At 51.4% G+C, this 15593-nt stretch overlaps 1 protein-coding gene across 1 annotated transcript in view; it reads left to right on the forward strand.

The window, feature by feature from the left end:
• The first annotated feature begins 4782 nt into the window (after positions 1-4782).
• Positions 4783-15593, forward strand: part of JAG1 (jagged canonical Notch ligand 1) — a 36324-nt gene continuing 25513 nt past the window's right edge. Inside the window, exons 1-3 of the mRNA XM_055266612.2 lie at positions 4783-5388; positions 5815-6120; positions 14799-14850. Of these exons, the coding sequence (XP_055122587.2) occupies positions 5308-5388; positions 5815-6120; positions 14799-14850 (439 nt within the window). The 5' untranslated portion in view covers positions 4783-5307. The remainder of the gene's footprint in view (positions 5389-5814; positions 6121-14798; positions 14851-15593) is intronic.

Raw genomic sequence — 15593 nt, forward strand, 5'->3', positions numbered from 1 at the left:
TTTTCACACCAGCCCCCAGGCTTTTAAAATCTTCCTGTCTTCCTTTTTCACGCTAACACCCTCTGATCTTCAGTTCCTTCAAGACCTCACCTCCAACTGCACTATTTGCCAGAGGACAAACCAAAACACGCCCTTAAAACCCGGCCCCTTTCCAACCCACCAGGCCAGAGGACATATCCCTGGTAGCAACTGGCAACTTGACTTTACCCACATGCCCCCAGTCAAGAAATTCAAATTCCTCCTAGTCTTAGTGGACACGTTCTCTGGGTGGGTCGAAGCTTTCCCCACCACCAACAAGCGAGCCACTACAGTCGCCTCACTCCTCCTCACCGAAACTATCCCACGGTTTGGAATACCCTCCTCCTTCCAGTCAGACAATGGCCCAGAATTTGTCTCCCAGATCTCACAACATATTGCGACAGCCCTAAACATCCCCTGGCACTTCCATATTCCCTATCATCCTCAATCTTCAGGCAAGGTAGAGCGTACTAACCGCTCCCTTAAAGAAACTCTCACTAAACTCTCTCTCGAACTACATCTAGACTGGACTAAACTTTTACCCTTAGGCCTCTTTAAGCTGCGAGCACTCCCAAAAAAACCCTTTCTAATCTCCCCTTTCGAGATCATGTACGGCCGCCCCCCTCTTCCTCCAAGTATCACCCCGTCTTCCAGTCCTCTCCCCTCCGACATGCACCTTCCCCTCCTTACCTTTATCCGGTCACAATTATGGAAGCAGCAAGATCTCATACTCCCGGATATGTCCAACCCTCACCCCCCCTTCCCTCTATCCCCAGGCCAATGGGTTTACTATTGTCTCCCCCAGCCTTCCCACACCCCTCAACCAACTCCAAAATGGACGGGGCCTCTCCAGGTAGCGCTTTGTACCCCTTCCGCAGCCAGGCTCCAAGAATCTCCTCACCACTTAACTCCTTGGCTTCACATTTCCAGGTTGAAACCACCCGCAGGTCCAGACAGCCCAAGAACCAGGACCTCTGCCTCACGCTACGTCTCTACCCCTATACCTAACCAACCCTTAAAAATCCGCATTTCCAAGGTTCCTTCCCTCCACCTATCCCCGAAGATTAACATGCTGCTCCTCCTCCTCGTCTCTACAGCTTTACTCTTCTACTCCCCCTCCCTTTCGCAGGCCCCATACTACTTCTTCATTCTCAAGGAGACATACACTCAAGGCCGTGGGGTTCACACAAATGTTCTTAGTTATACCAATTGTTCTCTCAATGCCTCCAGCATAAATCTCACCATCCCTTATCTAACCATGATAGATAACCATTGGACCACGGCTACACAAATTAAACTTGCACTGTGCTTCAAACACCAACAGACCGACCAACAGTGCAAAACACAGTGGCCTCAATGCTATGGCTGTCCCTGGTGCCATTGCCACATGAACTGGGCAACGGACTGGACCCTCGGCAAATCCAACCGGCCCTCAGCTCAACCCTTTCTGTACTATACGCGAAGTAAAGGGTTTATGAATATTAGCCGCAGCATCCACATTTCTGACCCAGCCAATTCAGTCTGGGGAGAAGGGGTGACTGGAGGCATTTACCCTAATAATGCATACTCCTACCCAGTGCAGACCCTTACCATCACCCTCACTTACAAAACCCCTCCCAAAATCTCGCTTCCTGGCATCTCCGGCGACATCTCTCAAGCTGCCGAAGACCTCCTCCAGCAGCTAGACTCCTCCTCCGTTTCCATCTCAGTACAGCAGTCCTGGCTCGCTCTTCTACAGGAAGGAATCCAACTGTTAAACGCCTCTAATATCTCTCCCTCCAACTGCTTCCTATGTGCCAGCCTTAATAAACCGCCGCTTATTGCTGTTCCTGTCGCCCTCCCAAACACTACCAACACTTCTGATCATTCACCACCCCCCAACACCCCCTTAATATCCGGTGTTCCCCTCTTCAATACGTCCCAGGCCGTTACCTGCTACACAGACTCCCCTGAATCCTTTTCCTTCTGCAATACCTCCACCTCCTACCCTAACTCTTCCACCCCCAATGGATACTTCTTCTGGTTTAACCACACTCTTTACAAAACAATCAATTCCTCCATCAATACCACCTGCTTCCCCATCACACTCCTGCCACAACTTACCCTCCTCTCCCTTTCCGAAGGGACCACCGCCTTCAACCTTAACCACCCTCCCATAAATCAGGCCCCAGGAAAACAACGGGCTGTCTTTATACCTGCCATCCTTGGCCTCTCCCTTGCACCCTCCCTTCTAGGCTCCGCTCTAGGGGCCACCTCCCTCGGATACGGAGTCTTGCAGGTTAATGAATTAAAGATACACCTAGAATCCACTATTGAACAAACTGCGCAGTCACTAGCCGCCCTGCAACGACAAATCACCTCTTTAGCCGGAGTAGTCCTCCAAAACCGCAGAGCCCTAGACCTTCTGACAGCTGAAAAAGGAGGCACATGCATTTTCCTCCAAGAAAGCTGTTGTTACTTTATTAATGAGGCCCAGGTTGTCGAGACTAACATAAAAAATCTTAATGACATAAGACAAAAACTCCTCGAAACGAATACAGGCTTCTCACTTTGGGACACTCTAAAAATGCCTGTTTTAGCTTGGGTCCTACCATTTCTCGGACCCCTCCTAGGAATAGCGGCCTTTGGTACCGTCCTCCCCTGCCTAATGAAGTTCATGCAACAAGGAATCTCCTCCTTATCTAACCAGACTTTTAACCAGCTTCTCATCAGGCACTACCAACTCCTAGCAACCGAAGAAGATGACCAGGACTCACCTACCCATGGCCTCCACCTCCAGGACCTGTAATTTCTTAGATTTCCTCCAGGGCCTCCAAGAAGATACGTGGCTCATAGCAGATCCTTCCCTGCCATACGGATGGCTCGCGTCCATAGATGACCTCTACTTACAAGGGACATTTTAGACTCCACACCCCGGGAAGTGTTCACCTTCAGTGCCGTCTTCCTTGTCCTCCTGCTATTGCTCTGCCCCTACAGTCCTCCAATATCCCTTCCCGCGATGCCCCCGTTCAGCAGGAAGTAGCCAGACGAACAGCTATGCCCACCTCCCCACTTCTTAAAAAACAAAAAAGGGAGGAATGTTAGGTAACTAGAGCACCCTAATGGCGCTGGTTCCGGGTTCTTCTTCCTCAATGCAAGCCCGCCAAAGGGAAAACCAATCAGAGAGAGGTGTTTTTCCCGCCTCGCTCTAAGCCCCACGCCAACCAATCACAAACATCCACGCAGCCCTCCTGGGCATAAAAGAAGCAAACCCCCCCACCGCGCTCTCTCTCTCTGTCTCCTGCCCAGCCCAGCCTGCTGCCTCCAGTAAAGATCTCTTGGCCGAGCCGGTGTGCCGTGGTCTTAAGTCTGAGTGTGACTCTTTCAGAACCCATGTAAAGACGTCAGTTAGCTGCTCTAGTTTATTCCTCAGAATGATGAGATCTGGGACTGAAAATATTGTTCATACTGAGCCTCCCATCAAATGCAATAAGTAGATAACCACAAATACCCACCATTTTATGCTCATAACTCAGCATGTTGGAAACTATTTTCCCTTGACCTATTGCCAGCCCATCACGTCCCACACCCAGGAGAACTCAAGCCCCAAACCGGCCGCTGAATAGTCACGCTTTTCTGCAGGACATACCCACTATTAGGGCCAAAACTGTCCACCCTTCAAAGGAAGTCGATGTTTCCATATAAAGTTTCCCTCAAATGCAACAGCAAGCCCGTTGGGAGAGGGGTTGGCAGAGGCTACGGCCAGGCACCGGGCTTTCTTCGACCTTGATTATGACCGGGAGTGTAGCTGTTAATTGCGAGGCTTGCCTCAAGGTGGAAAACAGTATAGGTTTCCACTGCCACCCCAGAGAAGGCAAGTTCCGCGACTAGCGGTGGTGGGGACACGGTCCCTCCCAGGCCCATCTCTTGCCACCCAGAGAGCTGCTCGGAGGCCGCCTACAGGTGCAATCCCGGCACTGCGGCCGGGGCGGCGGGCCGGGGAGGGCGTCCAAGCCCACCAGCATCTCCGCCGGCCCTTCCCAAAGCCTGAACAGGGCCCCGGCGTGCCCACCGCCTTCTACCCCCGGTTTCCCCGCGCCTCTGCCCCGGCGCGGTTTGGAAAGGAAGCTGGGAGCCCTCCCAGGCTCCGACTCGGATTTGGGAGGGGGCGGGACGCGGCCGAGGCTTCCCCTCGAATCTGCGGCAAGCCTGGCTCCAGGAAAGTTTTTCAAAGTTCCCAGCAGCGTCTGCCCAGGTCGCCTCCGCGGGGCGAGCAGACGGCGGCAAGCGCGCCAGCCTCGCCGCCGCCTCTGCCGCCAGCAGAGCGCCCTGGGCGGCTCGCTCGCGGGAAGCGGGCCGAACTCCCGGCGGGCAGGCAGGCCCTCCTCCCGGGGCGAAAGCCGCAGCTGACGCAGGCGGTTCGGAAGGCGGAAGCTGCCCCGCTTCGACCGCTCAGTCAGCGCCGCGGCGCCTACACCTGGGGCCCCGACGCGCGGGCAAAGGCGCCCAGCCCGGGGCGCCCGAGGGGGCGGTCCCCGCTGGGGGCCTCCAGGCGTCCCTGAGCAACGATCCCTTCCAGGTACCTCCCCGCACTCTCCCTTCCCTCCTGTCCCGAAGCTCCCGAGGGCGGGGGTTGGTGTGGGGCCCCGGTACTTCTACGCCGCCCTGAACATCCCGCAGCCCCCAACCCCTTCCAAGTTCCTCCCCGCACTACCCCCTCCCCAGCAACGTGAAGGGGAGGGGCGTGCCCTGGGTGAGCACGCCCTCTCATGAATATTAATAAGCGCGCATGCGCATTGCCCGGCGTGCTGGGTAGAGGTGGCCAGCCCCGGCCGCTGCTGCCAGACGGGCTCTCCGGGTCCCTCTCCGAGAGCCGGGCGGGCACGCGTCATTGTGTTACCTGCGGCCGGCCCGCGAGCTAGGCTGGGTTTTTTTTTCTCCCCTCCCTCCCTCCTTTTTCCATGCAGCTGATCTGAAAGGGAATAAAAGGCTGCGCATAATCGTAATAATAAAAGAAGGGGAGCGCGAGAGAAGGAAAGAAAGCCGGGAGGTGGAAGAGGAGGGGGAGCTCTCAAAGAAGCGATCAGAATAATAAAAGGAGGCCCGGCTCTTTGCCTTCTGGAACGGGCCGCTCTTGAAAGGGCTTTTGAAAAGTGGTGTTGTTTTCCAGTCGTGCATGCTCCAATCGGCGGAGTATATTAGAGCCGGGACGCGGCGGCCGCAGGGGCAGCGGCGACGGCAGCACCGGCGGCAGCACCAGCGCGAAGAGCAGCGGCGGCGTCCCGAGTGCCCGCGGCGCGCGGCGCAGCGATGCGTTCCCCACGGACGCGCGGCCGGCCCGGGCGCCCCCTAAGCCTCCTGCTTGCCCTGCTCTGTGCCCTGCGAGCCAAGGTAGGAGCCCCTCTCCGGGCCTCCCTCCCAGCCGTCCTCTCCCTCCCCTCGCAGCGCCCTGGGCGGTTGAGCCCCGCGAGCAGGCTCGGCTGCCCTCGAGCGCCCGACTCCTCGCCCCTGCGCCCGAGCGGCTGCACCTGGGCTGAGCGCGCCAACTCCCTCACGGGAGCCCCGGCCTCCTGAGGATGACTCCTCCAGGCCGGGCAGGGGCGCGTTCGCTCCGCTCTTGCCCCTCGGGAAGTCGTCGGATTTCTTCCGCACTCGTGCATTTTTTTTTTTTTTTTTGCCCCGGCATCATGTTGAGTCCTTGAACGTATTTTTGCAAAATTATTTTCACGGGGCGGGGAGTGGGAGGGAGTCGCCACCTCTACACTCGAAGAAAACAGCTTTCTCCCGCGCTGACCTTCCTCCTTACCTCGCCGGCAGGTATGTGGGGCCTCGGGTCAGTTCGAGTTGGAGATCCTGTCCATGCAGAACGTGAACGGGGAGCTGCAGAACGGGAATTGCTGCGGCGGCGCCCGGAACCCGGGAGACCGCAAGTGCACCCGCGACGAGTGTGACACATACTTCAAAGTGTGCCTCAAGGAGTATCAGTCCCGCGTCACGGCCGGGGGGCCCTGCAGCTTCGGCTCAGGGTCCACGCCTGTCATCGGGGGCAACACCTTCAACCTCAAGGCCAGCCGCGGCAACGACCGCAACCGCATCGTGCTGCCTTTCAGTTTCGCCTGGCCGGTGAGTGACTACTCGGGAAGGAGGCCGGGCGGAGACTCACACCCGCGCCTGGCCGAGCCCTGCTATCCCTTGCGAGAGGGATTTAAAGGGCTTTGGCTTGAAACTCGGCGCTAACTGGGGAAATCTCTAGGGGTGGCGGGTGAGGGAGCCGGGACACTATAGTTAGTTCTCGGCTGGGGTAGTCGAGGTGGGTCCCATTCCTGCTGCTGTTTGCTTAGTGCACAAAAGTGGGGATCCCAAAGGGGTTATGGGACCAGGCTCCTAGGAAGGCCGGTGTAAACTTGCAGTTTGAAGTTCCCAGAGTAACCCTCCCGGCCCCAAGCTAAGAGATCGTTGTAGCTGATCTCTTTGCTTAACTAATTAAACCTGGTGCGCCGTGGAAGGCGACTCGGCGCAGTTCTGGCCTGCGAACGCCGTCCAAATTGGCAACCTCCCCTTTCCCGTGAACGGCCGGGAGGGCGGGTGTGTCCTTCCTGGAGGGTGTGGGGGAGTCGGTTTCCCGCTGCTCCCCGGGAGATTTTAGTGTGTGCGGGGGCGCTCTCCAGGCTCAGTTCAAGGGCCGGGGGCGGCCGCCGCAGGAGGAGGTTCCTGGGGCCCTCACAGAAGGTGTAGACCCGGGAACCCCCGCCCGCTGCCGGCCCCTTCCTGCCCCCGCCCCCGAGTGGTGTAGTTCTTGTGGCCTCACTTCCAGCGGTTCCCGGGCTCTGGAACAGCTGTGTTTGCAGACTTCCCCGGGAAGGGCGGGTGCACGGCCCCCGCAAGCCTTCGGGGGCCGTGCCAAGGCTTGGAAGGGGTGGTCTTCTGGAGGTAGTGCCTGCGGGTGCAAGTGATAGACCCTCATCCCCCCGCCCCATTCCGTCCCCAAAGGAGCTCGAGGCCCGGGCCCAGCTGGCAGATCCTGCAGCGAGGCCCTTGCGACATCCCAAAATGGGTGGAAGGAAGATGGGTGCGATTGCAGAAGGGGAGGAAAGGGAAATGTTGGGGGTGTGCCCTCTGCCTGGCTCCCGCTGTCCAGGAGGCATGACTCATTGCCAAGACTGGGGCTTGGCCTAGCCTGTGCTGGGAGGGTGGGTGGTGAGAGGGGGAGCTCGGTGCCCCAGAGCATTGCTTTCCACCACGTGCTCTAATGGGGTGCACTCTGCTGCCTCCTGTCCGCCGGCTTAGGCTGTGATTCTGGGAGAAGACGAGAGGGGAGAGTATCTGGCTGTGTCTGTGTATGAAGCTTGGGGTGGCTCTTAAAATCCACGATTACAGGAGCTGGCATTATAAAGTGCCCTCTGCTGTGGGTGAGATAAGACAGTTATCAAAAACTGCCATGAAAAGGGGTTTATAAAAAGAAAAATTAAAACCAACACTGTCTGTGAAGCTCTCTTGAGGTCCAAGGGCTGCTTCTGTTGTGGGATTTCATTTTTACCAAGAGTATTTATCTTGTTTGTTAATCCCCTATTAGGGAGAACTTTAAGCTAAAGAGCCTGGCCACGTTTAAATCTGGCTGGCCCAAGCTGACTGTGAATACTCAAACTGCCCTTGAACGTGTGTATGGAGTTTAGGGGGAAGGGGCCTGCAGGTGGTTCCACCCTCCTGCTGGAGGATCTGTCTGGAGCCCCTCGCTTTTCACAAGACCATAAAAGGAATCTTATTAGTGATGTGGAAAAGCAGCAGCCTGGCTGAGGCTCGTTTTGGAGAGTAGGGTCAGAGGGATGGCTAGCATGAAAACAAGGAGGCTTGCTCCCTAGGCTGGCCAAGGAAAAGTGACCTAGAAAAGTGCGTCTGTCTGCTTTTGACACTTGGTCAGAGAGTCCTCAATGGAAAAGGAGCGGAAATAGTGTGGGAGGGCAGGAGAGGCGATTGATTTGCATTTGCTGGTGCTCCTCTGTGGTTTCAGGCCCCACGGGTCACCAACCATGAAACAGACTCTCGGCTTTTCTCAAATGGGGGAAGACCGATGGGGCAACACTGAGAATGTGGTTCTTTTGAAGTTGGGACAAACGCATGTATCACTCATAAACAAGTCTCCGCCCTGATGCCCCAAAAAGGCCTGCTGTGAAACATAAGCTTTACTTCTCAAGAGAAATTGGAGTTTAGGTGTATTTGTTTTTCTGTATGTGGTTGGAGAAACGGCACAGTCCGTAACTTTCAAGAATGATTCCAGGCTGAGTATAAAGGTAACTGAAACACTTAAGTAGCTGAGCAAGTATTTAACTAGAGAGCACAGCTTCATTTAGTTTGGCAATTAACTATGTCTTTTAAAACTGATTTCCTTGAATAGGAAATAAATGAACTTGGCACAGAATTCAAGAGATAGCAAGAAAAGGACATATGGTTAAAAACAAAACGAAACTCCGAACCACCTTGGGCTCCCAACCCCTAGCAGGCACAATTACCATTTGCATGAGTCCTCCCAAATTTGCTGACGCTGAGTGTCAGCAAAGGGTGCAGGGGTAGGTCAGTGTAGAAGGTCATGTAGTTCATGCCTTTTGTTTGGAATTATGACCCCATCCAAGCAACTGTTCATGTTCTAGAGAGGACGAGGAGGAAACGATTTGGTCAGATATGAAATACAGTCCACGTTCTGGTGTGCATGTGAAAGGCTTTGTAGAAGTGGCCCTTCCTGCCATATATCGTATCTGAGTATGTCCCACATGGTGTCCACTGCCCGGGCTCTGGTCTTGGGGTAGTTTTTCACCACTGGCTTCTAATTCTCATACTGTTGCTGCTCCAAGGGGCTTAACTTGCAGCAACTATCTGGATTAATGATTCTCAAATTGGGGTACCAAGTGATAAGAACATTACTGTGGGAAGTAATTGGGCTTAACAGGAAATAATTTAGGAATGACCACTTATAAATCACTGAAACGGTTAATTTGTACCTCCCAAAATTAGTGCTAAATCCCAGTAGTGCCTGCTTATTAAAAATGCATTAGTGTAATTACCACTACTCATCTCCAAAAGCTTTTTGGGAACTTCAGAGCCCCAGTTAGCTGTATTGCTGCATTGGTGGCCCCAGAGTGAAATGAATCTAGAGAAACGTTAGGGGAAGCAATTGGGGTATCTGGCTTATTAGCCTTGCATTTAAATCCCATTGATCCTATTAAGAGACTTGCTGAGATCAACTTAATTTTTTTTTTTTTTTTTTTTTTTTTTTTGGAGAATCCAATGAAACATGATTCTTCTGTACGAGGGATGCCAGCTTTGGCCCCCTTCATACTTCAGGCCTGAATGACCAATTGCCACGACGCTAATCACAGTGTAATTGACAGGCCCTAACTTTTATGCCTTTTGCTGTCTTTTCCAGTCCCTGAGGTTCTGTAGATATGGTGTGGGCACATGGAGGGCTCAAGGATGGGGTTCTGATTTGACCCGCCTCCTTTCTGCAGCCAGGATTTGCATCCCGCCCGTGTGGTCAGCATGTATACAAAGAAAGAGCACATGTGTATGTATGTGCTCAGAGCAAGGGACTTCCTGCATGCGGAGAAAACGCCTTACCTCAAACCAAAGGGATGAAGTGATGTGTCTGTGTTGCAACACTGGGCTTGGGGGAAAGTGAATCTGTCCTTGCTTTGAAAGAGCTGTGCTAAGTATCTGCAGAATAGGTGCTCCAAAAATGGAATCTTTATTCCAGGTACTTGGTTGCTAATATATATTTTTTTCTCTTGCAGGTGTAACCTTCTGTGTTTTCTTTCTCCTTGTTGTCTTGTTTCTTAGCAACTTATTCAAACCTCCAGTACTTATAGGAATTTGCAACCCACCAGTTCCACACCCATAATTCTACAGGGACTTAAGACGTTTTTAGAAAATGGTGAAACTTCTGGTGTGGAGGCTCTTGGGGGAGTTGAGTGGGTAAAAAGGAGAGTCAGCAGCAACTTACAGGCATGCAATCTCCCAGAAAATCAGCAATCTAAATACTGCTCAAAATCTTCACACCAAATAGTGGTGCCTTTTGGACACCTTCTAGAAAGAAGGTATGTGGGAAGTTTAGCATGGAGAAAAAAGTTACTTAAAAAAAAAACAGCGCCAAGGTAACAAGGAGCCTTCACAGTTCCTGATCTGAAAACAGGAATGTGAGGCCTTGGCTGGATTCATATCACCCACTGGCCCCATTGTAGAAGGGCCAGAAGTTGGTCCCAATGTCCGGCTTTCAAGGTTAGTGACAATGTAAGAATGCATGATCTCTGGATGTGCATACAATTAGCGTTGTAATCCATAAATGCAAATATGGCTGCAAATTCTTCCATGGTAAACTTCTGGAAGGCATGTTGCTCTTCCACCTACCCCCATCCTTCAAGCTTAGGATCTAGGCTGCTGAGAGAAGTGACTCTTGGCTTCAGCTTTTATATATATAGATATAGATAGATAGATAGATAGATCTCAAAACTTAATATTTTCTACCAACTGTTGGAAGATATATTGGGATGAATGGAAAGTGGTGATTCTAGAATGGTGGTGGAAATGGAGGAGGGTCCTGGGTTCAGAAAAATCTCACCTTTACTTTGGTGCATGGCACTGGGTGGCTGTGTTGTGACTTCTTTGCTGATTTCTGATTACCGCATGGACCACAGCAGCCCTGTGGCTGCGGTTTTTTTTTTTTTTTTCATGGTGTCAGTGACATCTACCATTGGTGCAGTGCGTGTGCTGGGAAGAAATTCCGCAAGGTGGCTCCCAGTAGTTAAAGGAGTACATAACTAGTCAAACATGCAGAGTCCTCCACCAGCTCAACCCAGTTTTTATGCACTTTTGGTAAATAAATAGAAAGGCTTCTTGTTCAGACTTGCTCTGTGTGAACCAGACCGTTGTGCTTGGCTGGCTTCTCGGTATTCTATCTATTAACCTCGCCACCCTTTTGTAACTGGTGCATTTAATTATCAGTGGGATGCTTTTCAAACAGGTAAGGGTAATGATGGGAAAGGGGGTGGGGATGTCTCATTGAGAGTCACAAATCTGGATATGAGCTTTGGGGCCCCTTGGTGAGCCTTTGAGGTGGGCTTTGATGAGAAAATCACCCTTTGTAACCAGATCGGACTCTATTGACATGTCAAGCCCTACAGACTTGATTGCTTTCTGTGCCTGAAGTCTTAGCCTAGATGCTGTAGGATAGTTGTCCTTTCTTATCTCACTTTCCCAAAACCCACTGGCATCGTGGGCATGAGTACGTGTGCGTGTGCCCACACATGGACTCCCTGCAACCTTTTCTGCTTAATATGTTTTGTGACTGGAATATTTTATACTCTGGCCACCCAGACACAGGCAGGACAATAGAGTTGGCCGAATTGACTGAAATGAGGATTATGGAGAATAATGGGGCCTCTCCAAAAATAATGCTAATACAGGACAAGCGACAGGAAGCAACAGTTGAGTCAGCAGAGCTCAGGGCCCCTGACGAACCCCGGGAGCCGACTGACTGTGCACAATGGCCGCGTTGGCACGTCGGGCATTCCCAGGATGTGCGTGCCGCCGGCGGGCCTGCCCGTCGCAGCAGCCTAGGGTTTTGGACGCCGCACGCGTGCCGTTTGGATGGCAGTTTATTTGTGTCCGTCAGCTTGGCAGGAGGGGAGGCAGCCGCTTCTCAGGGCTTGGTTTGGCTGTCACTGTTGCCAGGAAAAGGAAGCTCCCGGCTGCCAACACAATTACCTTTGTTTCTTACATCCCCCCTTCTTAATGTGGCAATTAAGTGCTTACCGCTCTGCCCAGTGCCAAGGTAACCACCGTGGAGTGGGACAGGGCAGAGAACACAACCTTGGCACAGCAGCCTAAGTGTGGAGGGCGGGAGGAGGTGCAGGGGCCCCAGCCTTGCTGGGAGCCTGGTGGCCCTTGGATGCCTTTGGGGCTTTGATGCCAGGGCTCTCCTCTAGGTAGAATTCCACAGAAATCTTCCAAAAAGCAATTCCGAAGGCTGACCATTCCTCTTTGATGCCACACCAGAATGGGAACCAGCTGCCAGGTTTCCAGATTTCCTTGGGCTTGGAGCTGGGAAGGGGCTGAAGTGACTCACTTTGCAAATCCGGACTGAAGATCTGTTTGCTACCCCTCCCTCCTGTGTGGCCTCCACAGTATTGTTCTGGAAAACATAAGGAAAAAAGATGAAAGCCAGGTGACTCTTCGGCAGAGTCTTGGTTCTGTAGTCTGAAATCAAGAAAAACCCAGGTATTTGCTTTTGTTGTTGTTTTGCTGTGTAAACTTAAGTTTGAACACTTGCCTTTCCAAGCCCTCCTGGGATGGAGGACTCAGCCTCTACTGGGGGTCAGAGTTGCAGTGGCTGCTTGTATGTGACTTCGGCATAGTGGATTTGCTGTTCTGTGGCCTGGTCCCTGCTTTGATGGCGTGAGGCACACCTCATGGTTCTCATGAGGCACATCCTCGTGGTCTGGGATCTCAGTGCCTGGGTGTATGTTCAGGGATGTACAGAGGTCAAGCATGGGCCTGGGAAAAATTAAAGTTCTCTAGCAACTAATAATCATTGTTAAATTATCTTGATTGCTGATCTATAGTGTGGGGATGGAGTGGGAGGTTGATTGCCTCCTAATAGGAGCCTTGGAGGGAATCCTTTTTCTCTGGATTCCTCCTGCGCCAGGAGACCCTAATCCCCTCCCTGAAACAGACAGGAAAAAAAGTCCAGGCTTTGTTGCCGTCACTGTAGCTCCCTGCCCTCACCCTGTCTCTGCCTCTGAGAAAGAAGGGCAGTTCATGGAAAATCACAGAGCCAGGCACATAGGGCTGCGTGCAATTCTTTTCTCTCCAGGTGGGGTGATGTTGGTCAGCAACTTCTGAGGTTTTCCCAGTTCTGGCAAGGATGAGCCTGGTAGACTGCTCGGTCTTCCAAGTTCTTGTGCAAGACCTAAGGATGCCTTCCTCTTTGAGTATTAAACCGAGTTAGTACTGCCATGCTAGCTCAGTCCCGGCACCTTCCCTTGCAGTGGGGTTTGTGGGTATTATGTGTTTAGCGCTTGTGCAAGTCTGTCAAAACTCCTGGTATCAATGCATTTAATCAGAGGATTAATTACAACAATATTGTTAAAGTGGAGGACGTGGGCCTCAACGTGACCAGCAAATGAAGGGCTTAATCATACAGAATCAGCCACACATCTGGCCTCATTTTGACTGTGCTCTTACCTCAAATCAGTAGAGGAATATAATTTCTTGCTGCTCTTAGGGAAGAGTCCTATAATTTGCAGGAAGTCCTAAGAAACTTAAAGAGGCTGTAAATAAGGTATAACTTTCGCTAATAAAATAGTAACAACAGCAATGAATTTGGACCTGTGGCCACTAACAGGAGACGGCTGGGTATGTGCCCCGGCTTGCCCGGTTTTGCTTGCTTTTCTGAGCATTTTCCCACAGTTATCAGTGAACGAAATGGAATCCTACTCTGCTTTGAGTATGAAACATATTTCGGCTGAATTCCAAGGCAGGGTCTATCACAAGATATTTTTATATTCAGAGATGACCTGCTGTGTCACTGTGAGAGCACTAAGCTGGCCTTGAGTTATGAATGAAACTCCCTTTTACCCTCCCCTTTTCTCTTTTTCCTTTATCTTATAGGTGCTTTCTCTTCTTTTGGCAGCAGTGTGCTTCTGGTGGCACAGCACGGTATTATTTAATCTATACACGCTTCTGTTTCCTATGGCTTGGTTTCTGACACAGCAAAGCAGGGATTCATAACCCAGTTCATGTTCCTTGTCTACCCCACCTGCCTTGAGTACATTTCTTCAGTGCCAAGATAGCAGAAGCTTCATTTAAACGCTGGTGTTTTGTGAGACTGACCTTACTGTAAATTACAAAGGAAAATTTTAGAAAAGGGGGGAATTTGCTAATAGCTTAGGTTTGGCTGGGGGTGGAGAGGTGGAATTCTGAGATAAGCTTGGAAGATAGAAGGTGCCTTCAGTTTAACAGCTGGCATCTTGCCAGTATCCAGGGAATTTGTTTAGTTAGTAGACTCTGATTATTCTTGGAATGTTAGATCTTATTAACAGATAAGTTCATCAATAAATATAACCCATGAGTGTGTGGTTGTTTCTCCCTTTGTACTTTCTTCCCTGGGATCTGCCCCCAACTCCACCGCCCAAGTGAGGTTGACTTCTTTGTCTTGCAGAGTCGCTTTGCATCTACCCCCTCCTGTTTCCTAGAGTTACCCGATACTTGTGGGAGCCAGGATGGTCTCACACAGAGCTTTCAAAGGGGTTCTAAAAAGGAAAAGGGGGCCTCCCTAGAGACTGCCTCACCAGGGCCCAGAGTGTAACCTTAGCAATACCCCCTCGGTACCAATACCTGGTTAGGTTAGCTTAGAATACATTCTCTGTGTGTGTGTGTGTGTGTGTGTGTGTGTGTTTCCTCATGCACTAGGGTCGGGGTCTGGAAAGTTTTGGGAAACTATATGCTAAATACTCTCATATCATATGGTGAGGTGGCATTTCCTGATCTCAACTTTGAGCTGCCTGCATGCATATTGACCCCAGTGCGTCCCTGCCAGGTGAAAGGAGTCATTTGTCAACCTGGGAAGAGTGCTGACAAAGGAAGGGGAGTTGGTTTGGATTTAAACATCCAGGAACTCAATGCAACAACCAACAGAATTTTTATTTTGGCATTATGGTTTTGTGTGGTGGGGTATTCTGGGAGGCCAAGAATGTACGAGATTTTGGAGAGTCGACCCTGTTTCTGAACTGCTAAATTGTTTGTATGTCTTTCAGAGGTCCTATACGTTGCTTGTGGAGGCGTGGGATTCCAGTAATGACACCGTGCGTAAGTATCGCTTCTGTGGACTTTTCTGTAAACACACGTGGAAGTGCGGGGCTTGGCCAACCAGTTGGAGCTGGATCTGTCTCCTTAGTACTTAGGATTTCTGCCACCCCTTGCCTTCTGTTCTCCCCTGCACCCCAGGGTGAACCTGTCAGTGGAATGTATTCCTTAACTTTTCTAGAATTTTTGCTTGGACTATTAAGTGGCCAGAACAGACTCCCAGTTAACTCATTCCCTGATTATGAAACCTAGATTATCTTCGGGATAGAGATCTTAATGGTTTTACAACTTTAAAACCTTGTAGGCTGCTAAAGGATCAAAGTAGTGACTTTTTAAAAGTCCATTTAAACTTTGAGTGTTTAATCTCTCATCAGAAAGATAAAGCCATAAAGGTGGTGCTGGGCTCTAGAGACCGACCTTGAATTTCACTTGGTGGGCAGGTGAGCTTCTAGCCTGCCCGGGTTTCCCACACTGCTCCACAAACCTTTCATTGAAGCGGAATTCCAGAGCTTCACAGCCATTACCTGCCTTGTCCTTTTCTGAAAGATGGCTCTGTTTTCAGTGCAGGTTGCCTTTCAGGACTCTGAGGGGTCGGTTTTGGTGGATAAGCCATGGAGGATGTGATTGAAATGACACAGTCTGGCTGACAAAGCAGTCTTGCTCTTTAATTGTAACTTTACAATGTTTTCACTCACGAGCCGAAACTTCAAGTTCCCTTTCTGCCAGCAGAGTTTGGGTTGCGGTCG

This window comes from Symphalangus syndactylus, chromosome 24, assembly GCF_028878055.3.
Source record: "Symphalangus syndactylus isolate Jambi chromosome 24, NHGRI_mSymSyn1-v2.1_pri, whole genome shotgun sequence".
In the NCBI taxonomy this organism is placed as follows: domain Eukaryota; kingdom Metazoa; phylum Chordata; class Mammalia; order Primates; family Hylobatidae; genus Symphalangus; species Symphalangus syndactylus.